General features: G+C 43.4%; 2 protein-coding genes across 3 annotated transcripts in view; one reads left to right on the forward strand and one right to left on the reverse strand.

The window, feature by feature from the left end:
* On the forward strand, positions 1-17089 carry ankdd1b (ankyrin repeat and death domain containing 1B). Its single transcript, XM_047382299.1, has 15 exons — positions 1-281; positions 3574-3674; positions 3844-3942; positions 4026-4124; positions 4269-4373; positions 5318-5419; positions 5575-5673; positions 5960-6058; positions 6216-6314; positions 14565-14663; positions 15215-15313; positions 15477-15572; positions 15977-16178; positions 16589-16720; positions 16820-17089. Exons 1-15 carry the CDS (start codon positions 122-124, stop codon positions 16870-16872), a joined length of 1644 nt encoding a protein of 547 aa, XP_047238255.1. The 5' UTR covers positions 1-121; the 3' UTR covers positions 16873-17089.
* Positions 16926-26180, reverse strand: part of poc5 (POC5 centriolar protein homolog (Chlamydomonas)) — an 11357-nt gene continuing 2102 nt past the window's right edge. For both annotated transcript variants that reach the window (XM_047382297.1, XM_047382298.1), the window contains exons 4-13: positions 25723-25824; positions 25431-25609; positions 22355-22531; positions 21799-21903; positions 20431-20610; positions 19893-20076; positions 19015-19145; positions 18222-18323; positions 17482-17652; positions 16926-17386 (exon numbers count right to left, since the gene is read on the reverse strand). In XM_047382297.1, coding sequence (XP_047238253.1) covers positions 17252-17386; positions 17482-17652; positions 18222-18323; positions 19015-19145; positions 19893-20076; positions 20431-20610; positions 21799-21903; positions 22355-22531; positions 25431-25609; positions 25723-25824 — 1466 coding nt within the window. In that variant the 3' untranslated portion in view covers positions 16926-17251. The remainder of the gene's footprint in view (positions 17387-17481; positions 17653-18221; positions 18324-19014; positions 19146-19892; positions 20077-20430; positions 20611-21798; positions 21904-22354; positions 22532-25430; positions 25610-25722; positions 25825-26180) is intronic.

A 26180-nucleotide genomic window follows, 5' to 3' on the forward strand; every position in this document is an offset into this window, starting at 1 on the left:
CGGATCAACCTTCAGAAAACAGATAAGGGCTTTCTATTAAAGTCCTGCTGTTTAACTTCTTAAACTGAGTAAAACGGTCCAACCTGACCCTTTACAAAGAGCTACTTCATATGAGGTTAAAATGGAGGGAAGAGTTTTGGCTCTGAGGACCATGATCAAAGAGCATTGTCCCAAGATGGAAAATCTGGACCTTCCAAAGTGGATGCAACAAGACACTTTCAAGGGACCCAGCAAGCACTCAGACAAAGAGACCGATGACAGTTTTGACACCAGCGAGATGTGTGAGTATGCTGTAGCAAACTGAGAAAAACAGGAAAACTGTGAGAAACACTTAACTACACTGCAGTGCAGTTAGGTTTCCTTCAAAGGAAGGGAGTATTTTCTTTACTAATACGCTCATGCTAGAAAATAGGTGCATAATCTTTGAAATAGAAATGTTCTACTTACAAACTAACCCTCCTCTACTACGTGCTAAGGCTTCAAATTAGATTTAAGATAATTTTACACTTTCAGAAAGCTCTTAATTGTCTTAGGCCATCTTTTCAGATATGCACTGCTCAAAAAAATTAAGGGAACACTTAAACAACACAATATAACTCCAAGTAAATCAAACTTCTGTGAAATCAAACTGTCCACTTAGGAAGCAACACTGATTATCAATCAATTTCACATGATGTTGTGTAAATGAAATAGACAACAGGGGGAAATCTTTGGCGCTTAGCAAGACACTCAATAAAGGAGTGGTTCTGCAGGTGGGGACCACAGATCACTTCTCAGTACCTATGCTTTCTGGCTGATGTTTTGGTCACTTTTGAATGTTGGTGCTGCTTTCACACTCGTGGTAGCATGAGACGGACTCTACAACCCACACAAGTGGCTCAGGTAGTGCAGCTCATCCAGGATGGCACATCAATGCGAGCTGTGGCAAGAAGGTTTGCTGTGACTCCAAATCCAGGCCTCCATTGGATAATACATTTGATTTCCATTGACGATTTTTGTGTGATTTTGTTGTCAGCACATTCAACTTTGTACAGAACAAAGTATTTAATGAGAATATTTCATTCATTCAGATCTAGGATGTGTTGAGTGTTCCCTTTATTTTTTTGAGCATTTTATTTACATTCCTGCTGAATACCCAGTTCTTCATGCAGCAGGTTTATACATATCACCTAATTAAGAAGTAAAACATACTGTGAGGCCTTCCCTTCACCACTGGTTTACTCATCTCTGGACTTGCTGAAGACCTGAGGGTGGCTGGGAGAATTTCAGTTTTCCAAAGTAAACACTCACAAAGTTGCAGAAGCAGAAAAAACAGTCGTAACCAACCACAGTGCAACAAGTTTACCGTACCAACAATATGTATTTTCAGGTTTACAAATACAATTATTACATTATTAAAATGTATTTATCACATCTTAAAAACATTTCATCAAGGTATAACAAACGTTCAACATTTTTTCAAAATAATACTTATGTTTCAATAATTCATAAAAAATGTTTAAGAAGGTAGACCCACTTTTAATTTAGCTTTTATTCTGAAATCTGAAATAGACGACTTTTATTCCTAGTGAATTAAATTAGCTTTTATTTTGGGTACAAGAACATTTTTATTACACTTATTTTTTATTTTAGAGTTCATACTCACCTTTATGTTAAAGATATTTTATTTATAATTTATGCTTGTGCACTTATGTGTATTTTTTGTTTTGTTATCCTATTTACTTTAGATCTAGGGTAGAAAAATTCTAGTGTTAACAATCAAGCTTCCGTGTTTTTGTCTGTTATGTCAATTTGCTGTTTGTTTTGGTGGAGCAGGGTTTCAACTCTGTAAAGCACTTCGTGTTCCACAACATTGTATCAAACGTGCTAAACATATGAAGTTTATTTGACTGATTAATGTTACCCCAGATTTATTCAAATCTAAAGTAAACACCTAAATGCTATTTAAAAGCTTTTAGAATAAGCAACAGGTTTTGCATGGCAGTATCTTTATCGTTTATGAGTCAAATTCAGCCCGCTTTTCCTTTCAATGTTGATAAAACTCACTTATGTTTAGATTTATGCACAGTTTTCTCAACATCCAATCACTTCATCTCATTTGGACTGAGATCTGAACTTTAAAAGCATCATTTCAATGCTTGACTTTTAACAACCTAATACCTGTATAGTGTGACATGCTCTTTGAGGTGTTAGTTAATACCTCTGGTTACGTTGTTGAGTTTATGTTCCTGGGATGACTTGCAAAATGTTTTATAGCTTGTGTATCTCTCTCACAGCAGAATAGCAGTTTTCATTTATTAATCCAAGTAAAAATTTAAATGACTTTTTTAAGAGAGATGCGGGCGGGCTCCACGGCAATAACACAAACAACAAATGTACAACCATATCCATAATAAACACGACAGATATTCAACATAAGCATGTTGATAATAAGCAAGCCAAATAGCCTTATAACCCTCAGTAGTTTGATGGCTAGCTTTAGGTGCTTCTCTAAGATCGATATGCAGATGTGAAACAATTCGCCCCATTAAATATTCAGTTCTTTTAAAGAACTGTTCCCATATTGATATCTAATTCTTTTTAAACATATCTCTGGAAAAGGAACTTATTTGATTGCAGATAAACACCAAACATTAACTTTGCATTACTCATTAAACAAAAGATATAAACACTAAGTAGGGACACTGTACCCTCTAAAAGGTAATGGGATCCTCTTTGGTTGAAACAACTTGTGGAATATGGCTTCTTGTAGTGATGTTTAAGGGGTTTCATCCTCATATAGCCGTTTGAGTCACCCTACAGCATCGGAAAAAGGTTAAGATTTGGGACTTTCCTGTTCTTAATTCTCAACTGATCCTTGGAGGATTTACTAATATGTTTAGGGTCATTATGTTTCGGGGTCCAGTTTCGCTCCCGCTCTAATTTGTTTTTGTCTCACATTTTCCTAAGATATATCTTCAGATATATGGTAGAACTCATGGTGGATTCTACGATGATGATCTGGCCATGTCTGCTCAAACCATGAGACCTCCACCTTTACACCTCACAGTTGGCTTTAGCTGTTTACATGTCCTGCTCCGGTGTTCATTTAATTCAGCTTTATCTGTCCAAAGATTATTATTCCAGACGTCCTGCTGTTTCTCTACGTTCTCGTTAGCAAACTTCAATCTGGAATTCATGTTTCTAATAGAAAGAAGATCTACAGTCATATTAATTTATATCACTTGCGTTTTGCTGTATTGTTAAAATGAAGTATCTCTATGTCCATGGCTGTGGATGTACTTTTTCATTGCATTGTGTTACCACACACACTTTAATGTTCTGGATGAGCAAACAGACAAAAAATATGATGATCAGCAGATCCTGGAGAAAACTTTAAACAGAAGCAATAAGGATGGGCTTCTGCATTTTAATTAAATGAATTATAACACAATATAAATTTGTTGTTAACTCATCTAAAGTTGTATCTATAAAATGTTAAGTCCAAGAAACTGGATGATTTACTACTGGGGCTGATTAATTGTTTAGTGTAAGATAATAGTTGTGTGTGAAACCTCCCATTGTGTTGAACAGTGCTCGACACCGAGAAGCAGTTCATGGAAGCAGCAAAGAGGAATGATCTGAAAACCATGAAGTATCTTGGAAAAAGTTTGAACGTCAATACGAAAAATGTGGTGGGTAGAAAAAGTCACTACAACATTGTTTTAATGTCACCTTTAATAAGCTACACATGGCTGCTTGTCTTCTTTATTTTGAGAGAAACAATTAAAGTATCATCAGGAATAGAGTTTAACAAAAACTTTCCAAAAAGAAGCAGTAATATGGTCTGTAACTGCAAAACAGCACAACAGGACAGCCCTTCACTACGCAGTGGCTGGCAAACACAAGGAGGCAACCCAGTTCCTTCTGCAGCGCAGGGTCAAAGTGGATCAAAAGGACAAGGTGAGAGGGTTGGAAATGTTGAAAACAAGAACAGTAGCTTAGGCTAAATGTTTAAGTATCATTTTATGTTCTGGTTCTGGCAGTATGGCATGGCAGCCATTCATCTAGCTGCCTGGTTTGGCAGTTTGGAGATGCTTAAATTACTGGTGCAGGCTGGGGCTGAACAGAAGGCTGAAAATGAGGTAAATAATTATGAGATTCTCTGACTAACAGATAAAGTCCATAAACCATGTTATCTATTTTAATGTGGTGAGTAGCAATAATAAAGCTAATGTGTGTACTTTTTGTGTGACCAATCTAACTCCTGACATTTTTTTCTTTCTCAGGAAGGACTGAACATCATGCACTGTGCTGCAATCAAAAACCACACTGAAATTATTGGGTATATTATTAATGATATGCAGATGAAAGAATTAGACAAGGATGATCAGGTAAATGTTTTTGGTATATTTGAAACTAGACCAACTTCGTTATGAAGCACAGCACATTGGTACAGTGGATTTTCCCATACCTGTTAAAACACCAGTATGCTGATTAAAAAAAAACCCAAAAAAAACTAAAACCGCAATAAATCATTTTTAAACTCCTTTAATCTTTAACATGAAATTTACCCTTTACATTTCAAATAAAGAACAAATGTGCTATAAATAACAAAAAAGCTGCAATAACCTGATTGCATAGATGTGCTCAGCATTAAAATAACATTTCGTTGCAGAATCTTTTAATTCAACATTCAGTCTTTTTAAATTCACATCTGCCATCAGTTAGTGAATCTGATGAACCTGAAATAAAGTTAATATGTCCTAGTGGAATTACCTTAACATTTGCATCTTTCAGCTAAGTTGTAAGACTGCAGCACAGAAGCCTTTGTCCTCCAAAGAAAACATCCAAGTCGAGCAAGAAATCTCCTGAAACCTTGTAGGAAAGTGAATTATGGAACCAAACTTAATGGGCACAGTCTCGAAGGATGGCACAAAAACATCACAGTGAAACATGGTGGTGGCAGCGTCATGGACTGAGGTTACTTTCCTTAAGATGGAACTAAGATTTTGTCAAGCTGAATTCAATGACAATTAGAAGTACCACTTAGTTTTGCCTCAAAACCTACACTAAAAGACTCCTACCAAAGACTACTGAAGGCTGAAACTGAGTAAAAATGGTTTAGTCAAAGTATTAATTTAGGACTGTGCAGCCAGGTCATTACAACTTTTACTTTCCTCCCTTAATAGTTTTTTTCCCAGCTGAATTATACAGAATATGTCAAATTTAAGATGGGAAATGTTTTGAAATTATCTTTTGTCACGAAACCCTGGCATTTTAAATAGATTTCACTATGTGATGCTGTCTGCACCTGCACTGTTATTCTGCATTCCAGTCAGGACATCGTCCATTTGCACGGGCAGCAGAACATGGGAGCATAGAAATGCTAAAAACACTGATGGACCCATACAACATGGCAACAATGAAGACCAACAAGGTCTGTGTGGGATGTTGGTGCATCTTGTTCCTTGTATAAATAAGGCTGTTAATGTCTATGAGTGCCTGCATTCATATTTCTGAGTCACACCTACAAGGAAGCTCAAAGTCAAACCCTCTTTGATGCGAGCCTTTTCCCTCCCTCCCTTCTGGCAGAGAGGGGACACGCCCCTGCACTTAGCTGCCAGGAACGGCCACTTGGATGCCATCCAACTGCTGCTGCAGAGCTTTGATACTCGGGATGAAGTCAATATGGTAGACAATCATTGTAAACATCTTCTCTTTCTTGGTTTGTGTGGATAATCCACTGCTGCCTGGTGGTTCTACTTGGGATTAAGATCTATCAGACATGTCCCTGTTAATGCAACCACACATACTGTGATCCAGCACAAATTTAAACCCTGACCTCTCAGCTGCACTGTAATTTCTTGGTTAACTATCGCATAATAGCTCGTCTAAGTTACTTCAATGTAGGAAATGTTAATTTTATTTTGTTTCTGCTCAAAAGACTAGTGGTTTTTTCTGAATTCCTGTGTTTAAGGATGGCGAGACAGCCCTGTACCAGGCTGCAGAGAACAGTCAGGAAGAATGTGTCTTGGCTCTGCTGGAGGCTGGCTGTGACCCAAACATCCTCACAGTGGTACAGACAGATTTGAAATTTGAAGAATGATTTCCATCCTGCTGCCGAACATTTAAAAATAGTGTTTTACAAAGTCTACCTGCTGCATGCTTTGGGCAATCAGTAAAACATGATACAAGCAATCCAGGTTCTGCAGCTGAACTCTTGTTCTTTGCAGGCCAAATGCAGTGCTCTCCATCCAGTCTCAGACAGAGGTGACTCGTCTCTTGTCCAACTCCTTTTAGAGTACAACGCCCAAACAGATGTTCAAAACCAGGTGAGAAAACACAAACTAGCTGGGATCAATAAACACTCACTGGCCACTTTATTAGGTACACCTTGCTAGTACTGGGTTGGACCCCCTTTTGCCTTCAGAACTGCTTTAATCCTTTGTGGCATAGATTCAACAAGGTACTGGAAACATCACACAGATGCTGCAGATTTGTGGGCTGCACATCCATGATGCGAATCTCCCGTTCCACCACATCCCAAAGGTGCTCTATTGGATTGAGATCTGGTGAATGTGGAGGCTATTTGAGTCCAGTGAACTCATTGTCATGTTCAAGAAACCAGTCTGAGATGATTTATGCTTTATGACATGGCGGGTTATCCTGCTGGAAGTAACCATCAGAAGATGGGTACACTATGGTCATGAAGGGATGGACATGGTCAGCAACAATACTCAGGTGGGCTGTGGACACGATGCTGTTGGGACCCACAGCCATGGATTTCAACATTAAACTCCGGTACAGACATATCTGGAACTTTCAAAATAAAGCGCATTAACCTTCTTCCGGCACAGCCAGGAAACGGGATAACTGCAGACTTCCTGTGACACCACTACCCAAATAAAAGCACAGCTGTTGCTACATCCGCCCTCTTTCCACACAGCCTCTAGTGAGACCGGTCAGGTGAGGCCCAGCGTGCTGATGTCTTTTGCTGGCAAAAAGACAAACTCTTCAACTGGATCCAAGGAAGCCATACAATCATCGATCATATGCAAAGATAAGTACGGATGAAATACTGTCTGTGTATCCGGTATTTTCATTCATGAACGGGGTAATTAAGGTACAAGCATTGCTTGACTGTCTCTCCGAGCCCCCGCAGACGCAAACGGTGTTCGAGAGACGCCCCTGCAAAGATGCGGTCTCCCAGTCTGGAAGGAAGACAGCAGAGACCGCAGCGGACAGGACAGGCGGCCCAGCTACAGCTCCGGAGCTAACCCTTTTGTTCACAGAACGAACGCACCTTCTGATCAGGAGAAGCTGAGGAGGTTAGCTAACCCTTTTGTTCAGAGCGAGCACACCTTCAACCCCCCGCGAAGCTACCGAGCTAACCGCTTGTTGACTGTGGACGTTTCTTCAAACTTCGCCCTTGGACAACATTTCCTCACCATGGTCAGAGGTTAGGTTTGGGCAAATTAACAGTTAGGACGAAATAATCTGTATGTTTTCATTTATGAAGTTTGGTTTTTGTGAAGCTCGGTTATCTTAGAGCTAGCGGGCTATCTGCAGCGCACGTGCCGGTTTGTGTTCTTTGTATGTTTTTAAGGTTAAGACAAACTTTATTTAAAGGGTGATTTTAAACAGAACAGTGATTATAACGCACCGTCCGCGCTTATGCATTTAACCCTTATATTAACCCTGGTACTTTAAAGGTATGTGTTTGTTTCTGGTGCTAAGCTAGCAGCTTCTTTGTTAGCCCAACTGCTAACCAGTAAGAACACATGCTTGCTACTAAAGAGTATTCAATAGAAAGGTTGTTAGTTTTCAAGCTAGTGAATAATAGTCCCTGAACATCATTTACTAGATTTGATAACTAAATAAACACCATTAAGCCCCATTTCTCCAGAAAGATTTGGCTCGTTTCCAAAATATTCCCTTAATATTTCTTCAAATATTATTTCAATAAATAAAAGCAGCTAATTAGACACCGTTGAGAAATGGTCATCCAGAAGGTTGGTTTTATTCAGCAGATCATTTTTTAAAATATTTTATTAAAATATTTGATCTGATCTTGCATTGTGAATGGTTGTCTAAAGGTTGCTGATTATTTCCTAAGTTAGTTCCAAGACTAACTTAACTTCATTTCCAGATTCTTCAAGATAATCATTGGTTCTCAAACATAAACATTGCATGGTAATGTTGCATCAGTTATTCAGTCATGGTTTCAATCATCTTTAATCAACTTGTTTATATTGTACATAGCCCATTAATCTTCCCTATTCTTTAATTCTGCTTGGTAGTTTAGTTGGATTGTTTTAGCATAGTAAAGAGTTTGTTGATTGAAATATGTTTGACTTTGAGTTGACTTATTTTTGTTAATAAATTCTTGTATTTTAAGAAATTGTGTGAATTCATTCCATATATGTGCAGAGTTTATTCTGTTCAATAATGTCAGAGCTCGTCTCACACCTTTCTATTTTGTCCTAATACCATCGCCTTACTGGGCTGGTATTCACAGGACAACCCTTAACAGACCGAAATATTATTTGATAAAATATTAATATTAAATAATATTCTCAGATTCACAATCACAACAATGCTCAGTTGGTACTAAGGGGCCCAACGTGTGCCAAGAAAATATCCCCCACACCATTACACCACCACCAGCCTGAACCATTGATACAAGTCCAGATGGATCCATGCTTTCATGTTGTTGACGCCAAATTTTGACCCTAACATCTGAATGTTGGAGCAGAAATCGAGACTCATCAGACCAGGCAACGTTTTTCCAATCTTCTTTTGTCCAATTTTGGTGAGCCTGTGCGAATTGTAGCCTCAGTTTCCTGTTCTTAGCTGACAAGAGTGGCACCCGGTGTGGTCTTCTGCTGCTATAGCCCATCCGCCTCAAGGTTCGACGTGTTGTGCGTTCAAAGATACTCTTCTGCATAACTTGCCTGTAACGAGTGGTTATTTGAGTTACTGTTGCCTTTCTATCAGCTCGAACCAGTCTGGCCATTCTCCTCTGATATCAACAAGGCATTTGCGCCCACAGAACGAAAGTTACAACTGTAACTTCGGTTCTATGAATCCCGGATGACCGGCAGAGGCGGTGGTTCAAGCACTGAATGATCATTCTTGTGCATGCGCAGGTCGAGAATTTAATAACATGGACACATGTGACCCAACGGTGGCTTACGTGAGTCTATATATTCACATGACACCGGGAGCCCAGTCCCGACAATTTTCTCACGAGCACGCGGAGACCGAGCGCTCTTGCGGTCATCCGGGATTCATAGAACCGTTCTATTTCATCCCTACTGACCGCCAGAGGCGGTGCTTCAAGCACTGGATGACACATACCAACAGGGTCTCGAGGGATCCCAAGGAGACCCCAAGGAACACAGCAACATTACCAACCTCAGCAGGACCCAGAAACCGGTTGCTCCAGTATGCCCTGCAGGGGATGTGGCGTGGTGACGTTCACTCTGTAAAATCTGGCAAAGGTGCTGGGCACTGTCCAGGAAGCTGCTTCACAAACGGCCTCTAGAGGCACCCCAGTCATGGCTGCCCATGAGGTGAACAGTCTCCTAGTGGAGTGACATTGCACACTGCCCAGCAGGGGCCGATCTTGCAAGGAGTAAGCCACAGAGATCATCTCCACAATCCAACGTGCCAACCGATGTCTAGAAAGGGCTTGACCCTTCCGAGTGCCAGTATAACAGACGAAGAGACAGTCAATCTGATGAATGGGTAAGGTGGAGCGGACATACGCCTCGAGTGCTCGGACAGGGCAAAGAGGCTCAGAGGGGGTTCCAGGATTAAAATGGGAAAGCCAGAGCGGCAGAACACTGCCAGCCACTGCAGGCACCTTTGGAACAAAGGAAGCATTAGTCCACAGCGTAACAATGGAGCCATCTGGGTTCCACCGACAACATGGTTCAGACACAGATGGAGCATGCAATTCCCCCACCCGTTTAGCAGAAACCATGGCCAACAGGAAGGCGCTTTTCAGGGAGAGCCACTTGAGGTCCATCCTCGTAACTGGCTCAAAGGGAGAGACTGAAGCACCAGTGACAAATCCCACGTAGGGGCCACAGGGCGCCTGGTAAGACACAAGCGCCCGGCACACTTGAGGAACAGCGTGACATCCCCATGCCAGCCAACAGAGCAACCACCAAACCCAACATGCCAACGGGAAATTGCTGCCACATACACCTTCGAAGTGGAAGGGGATCGCCCCAGATCCAGCAACTCCTGAAGGAAGGACAGCAAATGGGAAACAGGACAGCGAACAGGGTCCAGCCCCTTACCACGGCACCAGTCAGCAAAGACTGCCCACTTAGCGCCAGCGTGGACAGTGCCCATGCGCCAGTCATGATCTGTCCCACCCTGCCCTCATAATGGGAGAAGGCAGAGCCTGCACCTGTAGAGGCCAAAGCCAGAGTTTCAGACGACCCGGATCAGGGTGGAGAATCCAGCCCACAATCTGAGAGAGGTGGTCTCTCCCAGAGGGCAGGCACATGAACGAGCCAGAGCAGAGCCCACACGGCAGAGGAAACCATGTCCTCCCAGGCCAAAACGGGGTTACCAACAGAAGATCGTGCCCATCCTGGAGAACCCTCAGGAGCGTCTGGGGGATCAGGGGGAATGGGGGAAAGGCATAGAGAAGGGTCTGAGGCTACTCGTGCGCCAGTGCGTCGCAGCCCAGAGGACTGGCACTCTCCATCACGGAGAAACAGAGGGGACAGTGAACCGCATGTCTGGAGGCACACAGGTCCACCCTCTGCCCTGCCAAAGGTTGCCCAAATGCAATCCATCACCTCTGGGTGAAGCCACCACTCCCCCGGAAGCGGCACCTGCCGACAGAAAGTCTGCAGACACGTTATGCGGACCAGGAATATAGGTTGCCCTGAGGCTGGCAAGGCGTGGCGCCGCCCAGACCAGGAGCCGGCGGGTCAGGGACAGTAGTCTCAGAGACCTGGACCCCCTTGTTGATTTATGTGAAAGACAACCGTGGTGTGGTCCGACCGAACCAACACAAGTCTCCCCAGGAGCCCCGGAAGGAAAGCACAGAGCGCCAGGAACACAGCCATCAGCTCCAGAACATTGATATGGACCCCGCACTGCCGCGGCGACCACACCCCCTGAGCCGCATGGCCTTGCCAGGTCACTCCCCAACCCTTGGAGGAAGCCTCCACATGGACCTCTTCCCTCCGACACGGAAGGGGGCCGAACGGAACACCCGCCATGATGTAGGATCCGTTCCGCCACTGGGACAGACTGTAGGCACTGAAGCACAACCCGAAGCCGTCGGAGCCTGTGAGTACAATACAGAAGCTCGGAAGCGTGGCCAGAATATTGGCGACCCGCCGAGGAGAAGGACAGGCGGTCATGGAAACAGAGTCTAAAATCATGCCTAAAAAAACAGTTACCTGGGAGGGGATCAGGCTGACGTATGTGGGCGAGCACCGTCCCAGTGTCTTGGATCGCCTGATCGTGGGTCACAGCACAAATTAGCCAGTCGTCTAAATAAGGCAGGATCCACAGTTCCCGTGCCTGCAGGGGGGAAATGGGCGCTGCCACACACCTGGTGAACACCCGAGGATAGAGGGAAAGACCAAACCCTGAACTGGAATGCCTCCTGTGAAACGCAAAGCGGAGAAACTGCCAATGATCCAGAGCAATGGGGACATGAAAATAAGCGTCCTTCAGGTCGATAGACGCGAACCAGTCACCTGGGGAGATCGCTTGCAGGACCTCCCTGGTGGTCAACATGTGAACAGGCATAACCTTGAGGAAAGCGTTCAGACCCCGGAGGTCCAATATCGGACGAAGACCACAGGTCTTCGTGGGAACTAGAAAATAAACTGAATAAAGACCACCTGGATCCCGCAGGGGGTCCACCGGAACATTCGTGCAAGGTGCAGATCTCCCGGTGCAGCGCCTGAGCCTTCATCGGGTCTCAGATGACCGTCATCTTGGCTCAGCTGGGGACGGGAGGCCGACGGCAGAACTGATAACGGTATCCCCGTGACAGAGTGGACAATACCCACGAGTCCGGGACGTGAACAGCCCAATAACTGAGCTGGCCTGGGGAAAAAAACCCGACCGCCGGCTCCACAACATCACTAGCGGGCCCCCTGGGGAAACGCCGACCGGATTGAGCAGACCAAACTGGACGCGAACCCTGGGCCCCACCATGGTCCCCTTGGGCCCTCGCCGGTCTCGGTCTAGGACCCATGCTCGTGGACCCCAAGAAAGGAACAGGAGGGAGGAAGGAACCCTGCATCAAGCCCCCAGCAGCAATAGGCCGGCGGGCAGGTCTATGGAGACCTGCCAGCTGCTGCCATGTTCTTGAGTGCTGGGCTGTACGATCTAAGGCCTCCAGTGCGGCGGAACCACAGCAAGAGCCCTCAGTGTTCTCCTGCAAGGCTCGGTTAAGGATGATTGCGCCAGCCACACCTGGCGCCGAGCATGGACCAGCATAGAGAGCATGCATCCAAGCTCACGCGTCATCAGGGCGAAGGCCTGCAGGGATGCGTCCAACAAGGCCTGAGTCGATAGGTCCAAGGGAACCGACTCCAAAGAAGAGGAGAGGCCCAACATTAGATGGGAGAGTGAGCTTCCGATCCGGCCCATCTGGGCACCCGAGTCGTAGGCTCTACAAAGTAAATCGTCCATGACACGGCATTGCGGTCGTGGACAACGGGCATTAGGCCTCAACGCCTCATCAGGAGGAACAATAAGAGAGGCAATGGCAGATTCGACAGAGGGCATGCAGCCCAACCCAAACTTGGGCGCCTCATGCATGGCAGCCAGGGCCCTGCCATCCGTCGTCGGGCGGGAAAAGGCCCTCATGTCCGTCCAGCAAGCATGCAGCTCCTGGACGTACTCCGCCAAGGGAGGAATGACAAAGGCGGCGTCGGCATCACGACGCCTAAAGAAGGCGCTATATGGAGCAGACTGGGCTGGGGGAACATCCAGCTGCAAACGGCCCAGAGCCGTTCTAATAGCCGCAGACACCGGTTCCCCTGCACCTCCCTGAGAGGCACCGGAGTCCGAACCTGAGGTCCGGGAGCCCAACTCCGGAAAGTCCTCTCGAAAAAGGGTAACCAAGCCGCAACCGAAATAGCATCATCATCGCAATTCAAGGACCCGCCCTGTTCAGGAGGGGAAGTCTCGCCGTGGCCACAATCCGCCCGGAGAGACTGAAGGAGGGCCTTCATCTGGGCCAGCGCCGTCGAAAGCTGATCCACTCTAGTGGACAGTCCCGTGGGCCCGTGCTGCTTGGCTTTCCTCCCAGACGCCAAAGGCACATCCGCAGCGGACCCTCTTCGTCGAGGCCGCAGCTTGTCCAGGCGGCAACGGATCCTGCTGGACAAAGACCGCCCAGTCAGCAGGCTGCTCCGCTGTGGACAGCCGGGCCAAACGCACCGCTCGGGGCAGAACGCTGCAGTCAGAGCAGGCATGATCCGAAAGCACCTCCCTGAGATGGTCAACACCAAGGCAGGGAGGGCCCATGTCATGACCGTCCTCAGGCTGCAGAGGAGCCGTACAGGACGCACAACAACGATTGTCCATGACCTAGGGACAGATGGGGTCGAACGGGCAGAAAAAAACGCCGTCAAGACCCTGTGACGGCAACAACAGCAACAACCGTAGGACTCAGCACGAGCAGAAAGCACCACTGGCGAGTCAGACAAACAGGAATAAACAAAAGCGAGCAGTAAACCACTGCCGAAAATTAAACGGACTCAGCATGAGCAGAAAAAACGCTACCGACGAGCCAATAGGCAGGGAACAAGTCAAAGCGAGCAGCAAACCACTGCCGAAGAAAGTAAATAGACTCAGAAAACGCCACCGGCGAGCCGAACAAACTTACTAGAAAACCTGGAAGAAAAAGCAGCTTGCGCAGCCTCTGGAGGGCAGAACCATACGCAGCTCCGACCACAAACGATCTAGCAGCAAGAGGAACAACGAACACAAGTCAACACCTGCATTCATCAACCTGCGCGCGAGAAAAAGGAAGGGACTGGGCTCCCGGTGTCATGTGACCATATAGACTCACGTGAGCCACCGGTAGGTCACATGTGACCATGTTATTAAATTCTCGACCTGCGCATGCGCAAGAATGATCATTCAGTGCTTGAAGCACCGCCTCTGGCAGTCAGTAGGGATGAAATAGAACCGACGCTCACTGGATATTTTCTCTTTTTCGGACCATTCTCTATAAACCCTAGAGATGGTAGTGCATGAAAATCCCAGTAGTTTCTGAAATACTAAGACCAGCCCGTCTGGCACAAACAACCATGCCACGTTCAAAGTCACGTAAATCACCTTTCTTCCCCATTCTGATGCTCGGCTTGAACTGCAGCAGATCGTCTTGACCATGTCTACATGCCTAAATGCATTGAGTTGCTGCCATGTGATTGGCTGATTAGTGTGTAAACGAGCAGTTGGACAGGTGTACCTAATAAAGTGGCCACTGAGTGTACTTCCTTCATCCCTGACACATATCAGTATTGTTGCATCTTACATTGAATCCTGTTTTTGGTTATATAAATGAATGTGTTTACTCTCAGCAGCTGGAGGCCCCTCTCCACCTGGCAGTGAAAAACAGTCACATCCCTGTAATCCATTCTCTAGTAGTGGCAGGCTGCAACGTTAACAACGTTAACAAGGTATGATCAAACTCAGAAGTATAATAGCAAAGGGTTCCTACACATAATATGCCCAAATTAAAAACTTTTCCACACCAATTAGCACAGATACATTTCTTTTTTTTGCCAATTTGTAAAGGATACATATAACAAGCAGGGAAGGAAAAGTGACAAACAGAAGGTATAAAGGATAAAATGAAAGAGTTGGAAGGAAGGGAAAAGTGCAGGAGAAGGAAAGGAAGGAGGTGTAAAGGAAAGGAGACAAAGAAACAAGAAAAAGGGCAGATGATTGAAAGAAGGAACTGAACAGCAAAATGACTAAAAGACGGGAAAGGGGACGGACGGACGAAAGTAATATATATGGTTAATACAGCGTTTACTGAGCTAACAGAGAATGAAGCAAAATATAAATTCTTTTCTATATTATTTTCTGTATTTATCAGACCATAAAAATGCTTAAATTATATCTGAGACTTTTCCAGACAGTGTCTGAACCCCGATAAGATGTCAGGCCAACATATAGTCAACAATAATCCTGAGAATGTGGCCTGCATTGTACTGTGTCCTGTTAGAGGCTCCAGACTGCTCTGCATCTTTCGGCGGAGCTCGGCAGGACTGAAGTCGTGGAAATGCTTCTGAAAGTCGGTGTGGATGTAGCACGCCGGAACAAAGTAAGAATGCCCGTGCAGTTACCACATAAAATCACCTGAACGCAGCCCTACACGTGATGTATCTATGGCATAACAAGCACAACACATTAAACATAAGAACATTTTTCCCAAAATGAGATAAATGTTGCCATCAGTCTCATTTCCTATGCTGAATGTGGAGTAGCAGGGTAAAACTGCTCTGGGTGTGGCAGCCAGAGCAAATGAGGTGATGATTGCGGACATGATCATCAAAGCTGAAAGATACTACAGCTGGAGAAAGGTGAGAAAAATGTAGAGCACTGTGAACAAGAAATGTGCAATATCTATGCAGCAATGTAGCTGACATGGTTACAGTGTTTTTATGAGCTGTATCCCTCCCCCAGGGCTTGAAATTCATCACAAATGATTTATTTGGCACCAACACATCCTCCATTAGCTGAATCCCCTTTAATAACATGAAAGGATCCCATGTAAAAAATAAAAATTTGACAGCCAATTTACCTGAAATGTAATTAAAGATATGAATGATTCCCTAACATTATTGATTGCAGAAATGCTCAACTCTGACATTCATTTTACTAATCATGTTTTGGTGCTTTGCCAATAATATCTTCCCATAGCACTTTGTTCTCAGGGGCTGGTGGCCTTTATCACTCTTTTGACATGATTTAATTGCCCTTTCAGGCCAACCCTGAGCTCAATGAAAGTGTTCACAATGAGCATCCGCTAACGTTTAAACATGACCACCGGAATGAAACCAAGCAACTCCGTTCGACTGCCTGGCGCCTGGCGTACGAGCTCCTGAAACCCGGAGACTGGAAAAGACTGGCAGAGAACTGGGCTTTCACCAAGGAGCAAGTGTCTGCTATTGAAGATCAGTGGACAGGTGCCACAAAAACCAACACACAGGACAAGCTTTGAAAATAAAAACAGTCTTCATGTAATCACTATGTGTCACAAATCACAGAGCTTAAACACTACTTAAGCACTTAGGAATGACTAACAGATGGATGAATAAAAAAGATGCATGATGGAAAGATAGCAAGCCAACTAGATGGCCTGATAGATTAATTGATCAGATATCAGGAAGACTGTGCCTTGGGGGGGGATTGGTTCGATTCCAGCTTCCCCTGCCACATGTTGATGCGGCTCTAATATTTTTTCCTAATACCTATTCCAAACTGCACAGGAACCCTGTTATCATAACACCTTCTATTATAAAACGGACTACTCGTTTAAATCTTGACAAGCTGACCGGCTCTCCTGACTCTACAGTGCTGTGTTGTTGGTCCACAGGTCAGCACAGCTACAAAGAACATGGCCACAGGATGCTGCTGATCTGGCTCCATGGGGAGGAGCTCACTCAGAGGAGTCCTTCTAAACAACTCTACCAAGACCTCGTCCTCACTGGGAACAGGAAGGCTGCAGGTACCTTCACCACCCCCCCCCCAAACCAACATACTGACAAATATATAAGCAATGGTCGGTGACGGTGTACAGTGTTTAATCTAATATTTCATCTCACAGATAAGATTCGGCTGGAGGCAGAGAACACTGGCAGGAGTTGCTGCATTTCATGATTAGGATACATATAAACTTTGTTTATACCATCATCAACCATGGACATCTGTAATAAGTTAGCGGTAAAACCATTTATTTAGAAAATAGCAATGTGCTGATCATTAAAATATGACTTTGCTTTAAGAAAGTAAGCAACCATTGCTGCTAGATTGTTTCTAAATCATGGATGGATGCACAAAAATGATTTTATAAAAATAAAATCCACCTTCAACTGTGCATAATTTAAAGCAAACATTTGATAAGAGGTAAAAGTTCACTTAAAACTCTAAATGTTGCAGGAAACCAACCTAACACACTTCCCATGAATGTTAAAAGGACAAATAAAGATTTTTGCATTGAATAAATTAAATGCTAAATCTACACATGCTACATGTGTGATCAGTCCACTACTTTTATAGAGTGGACGTTGCATGAGCTGGTGTGGGCTCGGGATGACCCTCTGCCTGCAGCGGGCGCGTGGCTCTGCTGGGAAGATCGAGGAAACTTTGCAGCCGTCGCCTGTCCGACAGTCAGCTGAAAGAATGAGAAGAGAAATTTTACAGCTTCACGTAGCTGATGAATGTACTGAGTATATACCTCGAAGTAAAGATTTCCACCACCTCCCATACCTGTGTAACGGGATGATGACGTTCCACTACCACAGAGTTCATTGGTGGAGCCACTCCCATCACCTGAAGGCTGCTGTTTGGAACCTTACCAACATCAGCCCGCGCAGTGATGCGAGCTGTCACAGACTTTGAGGGCTTTTGTTGACCTGCTGTCACAATCCGACCACCAGACTGAAACAACACAATAGCAAGGCTGCATTTAGAAAAATCATAAAAGAACATTTTTATGAATGAAACAAAGAGGCAGGTCATAAAAGATAGGAATGTTATTTTGTTTCCCTTATAGTCATTTTAAAATATAAGACAAAGATTCACAGTGGACTACACTGGTCAGGCCTTAAATGTGGAACAGGAAAAAACAGACTCCAAGGAAGCTAAGAAAATGAACAAGAAAGAAAGGAAATAAAAAAGTTACAAAGAAGGAGGGGAAGGAAAGAAGGATGCGAGAAAGGCACTAAAGAAAGAAACAGGAAAACCACAAGAAAGGAAAGGAGGGAGGACAAAAGAAAAGAAGATGGCAGGATAAAGGAAGGAAGGATAGACATAAGAAAGAAGGGAGAAATAAAGACTGGACATTTTTCAAGCTCCTATTTCCTTTTTCCATACTTATCCAGACCTGGAAAATACGGACATCAAATTCCATAATTTTCCAGAATGATCCCTGATTCTTTGCTGTTGTGAAGGTGTACTGTCTTCAAACTTTAAGACCAGAGCCTGTGAATCTTGTGTCCAGCACTAACCTGTTTGGAGGAGCTTGCAATGCCCCCAAGTGGGAGAGAGCTGTGAACCACTGTAGTGGAAGGAAGTCTCTCTTCTTGGGATGCGGGTCCTCTGGGGCCAACCTGTTGAACAAAAGGCAGTAAACAAAAAACTGGAGTTGAGTATAAAGTAGGTGCATCAGAGAAGGAAGTAGCTGTCTTCCTGACATTAGTGGGCCCATCCACAGACCTTTAGAGACTGTATGCAAATCAGTCAACCTCCATATATCCTTCAATAAGCTAAGGGTGAAAAAAAATGAAGTGCCGCAAAACAAACTAGCACATTGCGTTGTGTGCATTAAAGTTTTTTTTTACTGATAAAAATGTTAAAAGCCTGGCATACATTTGCATTCACCCTCCCTGAATTAATACTTTGGAGAACCACTTTTCACTGTAAAACAGCTGCAATTCTGCTGGGTTAGGTCTCTCCAGCTTTCTACACTGAGAGACAGACTTTTTTGGCCTTTCTTTGCAAAATAAAGCTCACGCCGTTTATGATTTTCCTTTCATGTCACAATTACGCACCGATTTGTTTTGATCTCATACAATTGGTTGCACTGTGAATACCTTTGCAAGGCAATGTAGTTAAATGAACAACAGTGTTCACTTAAAAAATGTAGATAAGGTTCAAATGTGCACACACTGGCTGATCTAAAGAGAACTTTGAAAAGAAAACAAAAACCTACTGATAAATACACAAAGAAACAAATTTAGGCTTAAACAGAGTAAGTAGTGTAAAACAAGAAAGGATTTCAGTAAATTATAGTTCTGTCACCATATCATCAGCTTCCCTTTGTGAAGGTTCAGGGCGGTCAAAGTGAACTGGACTAAACCTTCTTGAGGAAGGAAATGGTTGGAGTTGAGTCAGCGTGGCTGATCCGTGCTCATCCTGGGGAGCCAACAAATCTACAAGAAAAATATAGGTTACCATCATCTTTTTTGCTGTAGACAAATTAAAAAGGAGGATAATCATTTATAATTACTTTTAAGTTCTAGATCATTTGTGTAGTTAACGAGGATAATTATACTTGGCCAAAGTGCCACATTATTGACAAAGAGTATGAAGAATCAGGACACAGTATTAAATTAGCGGCCTGCTCTGACAATAAGATAATAGCATGCAAAGCTCATTAAAGCCGAGAGCAGATGGATGAGGAGAGGAACATGCTAGAACAAGCTGATAATAATAATGAGATCCACCTCCAGCAGCCATGAGCTTCAGTAGAACGGCTGCTTCGTTTGGTAAATCCTGCTTCTTATGTTCCAGCATGTTTGACATAGTGAATTAACAGGATGAAACCATATAGAAATTCTGGAAAGAGTCGCTGAGGTTTGTAAAGGGATACCATCCAATTGGTAAAAGTGGAATGTACGAAGTATTGACAGCAGCTGTACCAATAAGTGTGGTACTGGTCATTTAACAAATTCTTACCTTTTAATATTTTTTTCCCACCAACTGAACAAACGTACACAATTTAGACTTTAGATTTTTCTAAATTATTAGAGGTGCGCCATTGAAGTAAATTTTCTACATCCTACTAGCCACTCCTAGACTGGCATTAAATGTGACCAGTATCTAATGATTGGCATGTTACAGCTGTCAGCTGCTTCAGAGGATTATCTCTAAATTTGTCAGGTAATTTTGCTACAAACCGCGTGGTTCATGAACTTGTAGCCGCTCTGCTCGTCCTTCCGTGGAGTGGAACATGCTAAGAGCCTCCATGTTGAGAGCACAGACGCCCCTCATGAAGGCTTTCTTCATAGACTCCTCATAGTGCTCTCGCTCCATGTGTAGTCTCCGGATCTCTGCCTGAGCCTTCTCTATAGCCTCGCAGTGCTGTGGAGACAGAAAGAAATCATAGGTTATTAGTTATTAACAATACTGATAATAATAATATTTCTCTTTCAATTAAGTCAACTTTACAGAGTTTAGACGCATACCAAAAAAAGTCCAAGTATTTATACAATGTGAAATACAAATAAAAACAAATCTAGTGTGGGTTTTTTTGTTCACTTGGATGCTGAAATGGGTCATGTTTATAACAAATGACTCCATAAATCTTAAGCTATGCATTTAAAAAAAGAACTTTAACAGATGGTTTGCTTCATATGACTAAATTTGGTACCAGAACATTGACACCAACCACACATCCAGCAATGCAGGCTCAATATTCTTCAGTAGTTTACTTACCTCTGCCAGCTTGGCCTCATATTCTGAGGATAGGCGGGAACAGACCTCCTCAGCCCTGGAGCGGCAGGCTCGCTCCACGTTGACCTTCCAGTGTTTCTGGACCAGACTGTGCCAACCCAACCACACCTTCTTCTTCAGCTGCAAATTGTGGTGCTGCCGAGCCACCCGAACAGCATGAGCCTGACGGGGAAGCACAGGAACATGAAATATTCACAAGCTAATAATTGCACATTGAATTTCTTCTCGTGCTGCTTGGGAACATTTTTTCCATGCAGCAATTTGTCTGGAATGACTTTAATTTAGTGAAAATCAGTACACGAATGTTGAAAGCTACAGTGTCACCGCTGAGAAAGTAACTAATGGAGAAAATTTTACAGAAAGTTTTCAATGGAAGTGGGATTTACAGTGCCCTGCAAGAGTATTTATTTTGCTTGAAACCCCTTCAGATTTTGTCGTGGTACAACCTGGGATTTCATGTAGAGACCAACATAAACTATTATGTGCATAGGAACGGACAGGGTAGTCTGAATTTGTATTTAGCCCCCTTTACTTTAAAACCCATAAATAAAACCCTTCTGAAGTAACCTAATTAGCGAATAGAGTCCTTCTGTATTTAATTTAAACTCAGCACATATTCTGCTGTTCTGTGAAGGCATCATAGGTGTTTTAGAGAACACCGGTGAACAAACAGCATCATGAAGACCAAGGAATGCAGCAGACAGGTCAGGGAGGAAGCTGTGAAGGAGGTTAAAGCAGAAAGACACAATGTGGAAAAGACTGAACGCTTTTGCAAAGCATTGTATGTAGCCTTGTAAGAAAAGCTCCTTTAACCACAAATTTTGTGTCATTATTTTATCAAAACACAGAGAACATAATTCATCCTCTGTCACTGGTAATGACAGTTATCAGACAGCCGAAGTTCAGGGAGAGAAGACATGCAGTAAGGTCAGGAAATGAACCCAAGATGGCTGTGTATACAACTAACGATTAAAAAAACAATCCCTTCAGTAATGAGGTGACTGTGGCTCAGTAGGAAGAGTAGTCGTCTTGCAATCAGAAGGTTGTGGGTTTGATTCCAGGTCGATGTGCCCCTGGGCAAGGCACTTAACCTCAAGTTGCCTACCGATCTGTGTATCAGTGTATGAATGTGTGAGCGTTAGTGAGTGCAATTGGGTGAATGTGGCTCTAGTGTAAAGCGCTTTGAGCGGTCTGTATGACTGGAAAAGCGCTTTATAAGTTCAGTCCATTTACCATTTACCATTTAATAAAGATGTGTGTGGAGGACATTTACATCATCTGCCTCAGATGAAGAGCCCTTAAATCTCACAGCAGACAGTGTCAAACTTGTAGGAACTCTGCTATGTGCACCTCTTCTTTGGCCTCGGCGTGCTGGAGTCTCCAGTGCGTGAAGGCCCTCATCTTTTCCAGCTTTTCTTTCTGTCTGTCCAACACCTGGCTCAGATTCTTGATCACCTGCGAGACAACACGTCACACAGTAAGCATGCCAGTCTAAAACAGTATCTTTCTCATCTGATTCACTGGGGATGAAAGGAAGCATTAACGACATTGTGTTAGTAAGTAAAGATGCTCACACATAGACATGGTTTGTTCTTTCACCTGTTTAATCAACAGGTGTGTCAATGTTCACTATGGTGTGGTAACACCAGACAATGGGGTCAATGGGGGAACAAGTCATGAAAAGAATGCAACAGAAACAAAAGATTAAAAGATAAACACTATGGTTTTTAATGAAAGCTAAATGTAACAAGCTCTATTCCACATCTGAGGAAGAGGAGTTAGCCTCAACAAGCCATCTCAGTGCAATAAACTGCATCATTACTGAAGTGGAATGTGTTCTGCTGCTTTCAGTCACAATCCATTTTTCACCAACAGTCACACAAAGAAAGCCAATCAATACACAAACCTCATCTTTTCTCTGGTTGGACATCTCGTAGGTGTGCAGCAGCTCCTTCAGGTTGTCGAGCTCCGACTTCAGGCCAGCTGTCTGGGCTGCATGCCTTTCCCTCTCCTTCATCATCTCCAGCCTGTGCTGCTCCATGAACGCACATTTCCACTTCCGGAGCTCAGTCAGCACATTTGACTGAACAGGGAAAACAGGGTAGGATGCTCACAACATGTTTGTTGAATATATTTTCTGAGACACAGACTGAACTCACCATTAACCTAAAAAAATATTTATGCTTTTGCTTCACACACGTCCACCGTCATTCTGGTTTTGCAACACGGTGAAACAAACCCTTAATCTACCAAGGTAAGCTTGCTCAGTTTATATAGAAGTAAAATAACGTTTTTACTACAGAGCCATAAAAAAAGCCTCTCTAACAATCCCTTTAATGAATCATAAGATCAGAAACAGTCTTGAAATTCCCTCCTACAGGCTGCGGTTCTCTCTCCCTGATTAGCAGCTGACTGGCTGTCACATGCTCCCCATGAATGAACTGTACAACAGCTAAGGAAAAGGGCAGGATGAACCCACCCACCTCATCTAAAACACTTCCACCAGCAGAAACTTGTACAGTTAAAATGTCACCATTTCCAAGAAGAAAGGACCTGTCATCCTTTTAGAAAAGTATCATTAAGACTTGGTCCCATCGCATGCTCAGAATAGTTAGATTGTCTTTTTCAGTTTCATTTTATGTCACTCTTCTGGTAAAGTTTTAACATGGGCTAAATATACACTGAATACAATAGTATTTATATGCCTGGAGTTTTTAAATAAATATTGTTATGACTAGGCCAAATTTTACACAAACTAAACAGAAAATGAGCATTTATTACATGATCTTTGCACTGGAAAAAAATATTGTGTACATTAAATTTGATTGTTCTAATAACAAAATCTGAAATTTATCAAATTTGTGTTTTGTGGACAATTTTCGATCTCCATTTTCTGTACAGCTCTAACCTGCTAAATAATTTTTGTCAATTGTAGATTTTTCTTTCAAACAGAAATAAAAATATTTCCTCTTAGCCTTCCTGCCATGAGCTGTCATTAATTATCTATATTGGAAGCAGCAGCGACATCACACCTCGTAGGAAAGAGAGAGCAGTTTCTGCAAAATAAGGTTTTACTAATTTTTCGAACAAGGCCTCAATGACTACAGACTTGACATTATATTATATTAGCTATTATCACAGTTAGCATTAGTAACAGTAAAGAACAGTCTCCATGAGTTTTCCCTAAAGACAGTAGATCCTCTGAGATGATGCCAACATTTCCAAATGAGGCATGTTCTTAAGAGAGAGATGTGGAAATATCCAAAGCCCAAAACTGAGCAATATTGCTGTCCTCCGTTTAACCTTCCTTTTATCAGCCAAACTCTCACTCTCTAAGTAGTAACCTCAATAAACAGCAAACATTCTTCAGTAGAAAACCGGCTCAGTTATGGTTGAGGTGCAAACACACCCTCCATTTCTGCTACCTGTATGACCCCTCTCTTTTCCAATGGTTATAATCAGTCTGACAGAGGGATGTATCCCAATCATTGTAGTTTTTAGTATAACAATGACCATCAGTGGGATCCTTTGTTGGGTTCCTTGAGACGACATTGTTGTAAATAAGCACCGTTTAACTAAATAATCTGAACTGAAACTATCTGTGTAGTTATGCGGTTATAGGCTTAGGCTGCTGGAGGACATAATGACCACTTTCACCCTCTTCGCTACATTCTCACACTACTCTCCAATTTTGCATTATTTGCTGTTATTTCAGCTTTTAACTTTGTTCTCTCTTTTCTCTTCCTAGAAGCTACACCTGGCCTGACTCTGTGTCTACCTGTGACACATTTCTGGAGAGGGGCATCATCCAAGCTTCTGCTGGCAACAACTTAATGCTCACCCTCTACCAATGATCCACATAGCCCTGTCTTTAAGTGTTTAACCCTTTCTCTCTCCTAGACATGGCAATTGACTGAGCTTTTACTGTAACTAACTCTATGTGCTCTCTTTCAGACTCTAACCTTAAAAACTGGCTCAGAGTTTATCTGTTCTTTCTTTCTAGATGAAACCACTAAAGGAGCTACATCCACTAACATTTACTTTTACTTCCCATAGAAAGTACTCCTGGATCAGTGCTTCTTTGTTCTCTTTGTGTCTCTGCTCTGTTCTCTCAAACCCCCAGTCGGTCGTGGCAGATGGCCGCTCACACTGAGCTTGGTTGTGCTGGAGGTTTCTTCCTGTTAAAAGGGAGTTTTTCCTCTCCACTGTCGCTACATTCATGCTGAGTATGAGGGATTGCTGCAAAGTCAACGCCAGTCACTGTCCACTGTCGCTACATGCTCATCCAGGAGGAGGGAATGCTGCAAGTCACTGACTGGATGCAATCTGCTGGGTTTCCTTAGATAGAAAAACTTTTTATCCAATTTGAATAAATAACTGAATCCGACTGCACTGTTCAATTGTTAGTATTAATTGGAATGTATGAACCTGACTGTTGTGAAGTATCTTGAGACAACATGTGTTGTGAATTGGTGCTATATAAATAAAACTGAACTGAATTGAAAACACAGCTTCCCTTTAAATATCTTCCTTACATCTTTGGCTTCCTCTTACTTAGTCTTTAAACACCTCACCGATACTAAAAATAACTTCGAGTCTGCCGCCCACATTATAAACGTCCAAAAGAGCACCAAAGAGTGCCATTGTTAGCATACCCCTTAGCTGTGATACATTCAAAGATTGGAAAAAAAGAGAGTATTTTGGAATTTCCAACCGCACAGTCAGTGGTCAGGACCGCTCAAACTGAAAATCAGCTGACTTCTTGCTGCATCACTAAACAGAACCTTCCATCGTCGCCATTTCAGTTTATCACCAAACATCTTCCAGTCTGTATTGACAGTAATTATCACTTGAAAAAGTAATTACAACCAAGCTATCTGTAACCCCTATTTAGCCATCCAACATATTATTTTAGCTTGAGCAAACAGAATTGACTGATGGATGGTGGAAGGAGACTTCCACGTCAGGGGAACTACACTAACCTTCAGGTTATTGCTCCACGTGTCCAGAATACTCTCCATTTTGCTAATGTTCTCTTCAGATATAAACATCTCTGTGACAGCTAACCCTCGGAAATCTGGGCTCGACCTCTTGGATGTTGTCTGCAAATTCTCTGATGGAGCATCTGAGAGCACTGTCGACTGACCTGCTGTCCTCTCAGCTGCGGGCAGACATCATAGACAGACACTGAGAATATGACTCTGCAGAGATAAAACAAAATTATATGCAACTCCTCATCACAATTAATCAGGTTTGTGTCTATTTTCTTTTTACCCAGAGGAGCTTTTGAATGTGTGGACAGCTCCACAATCACAGGGGAGGCCTGTGATGATCTTGTGCTTCTGCTGGAATGCCTCCCATCTTCTGTTTCGGGATCTGGCAACGATTTAAAATAGATCAAAATGTACTGTTCGCTAAAAAACAGATACAAAAAAAATAATTTAATGGTGAGAGAGGAATTCTAAAAACAGATCAGGATAAGTGACGGTGAGAGTGCAGAATAAGATGGGCACGGCGCTCTCCGTCCAAGAATGCATTTATGTCAATATCTTAATTAGATTCTGCAGCAAGGAGAAGAAAAAGCCTGCACTCTAAAGATCAGAGTGGGCAGAGTTCCAGGAGATCGTTACATATCAGCCTGTGTGCTCTCAGCAATGTGGCGCGCGGCTCAGCGACAGTTAAAGCACTGAACCTTCAATGCCCCTCCCCAGTCCCCAGCTGGGACTGGGGAG

Source organism: Girardinichthys multiradiatus, chromosome 12 (genome assembly GCF_021462225.1).
Source record: "Girardinichthys multiradiatus isolate DD_20200921_A chromosome 12, DD_fGirMul_XY1, whole genome shotgun sequence".
Lineage (NCBI taxonomy): Eukaryota > Metazoa > Chordata > Actinopteri > Cyprinodontiformes > Goodeidae > Girardinichthys > Girardinichthys multiradiatus.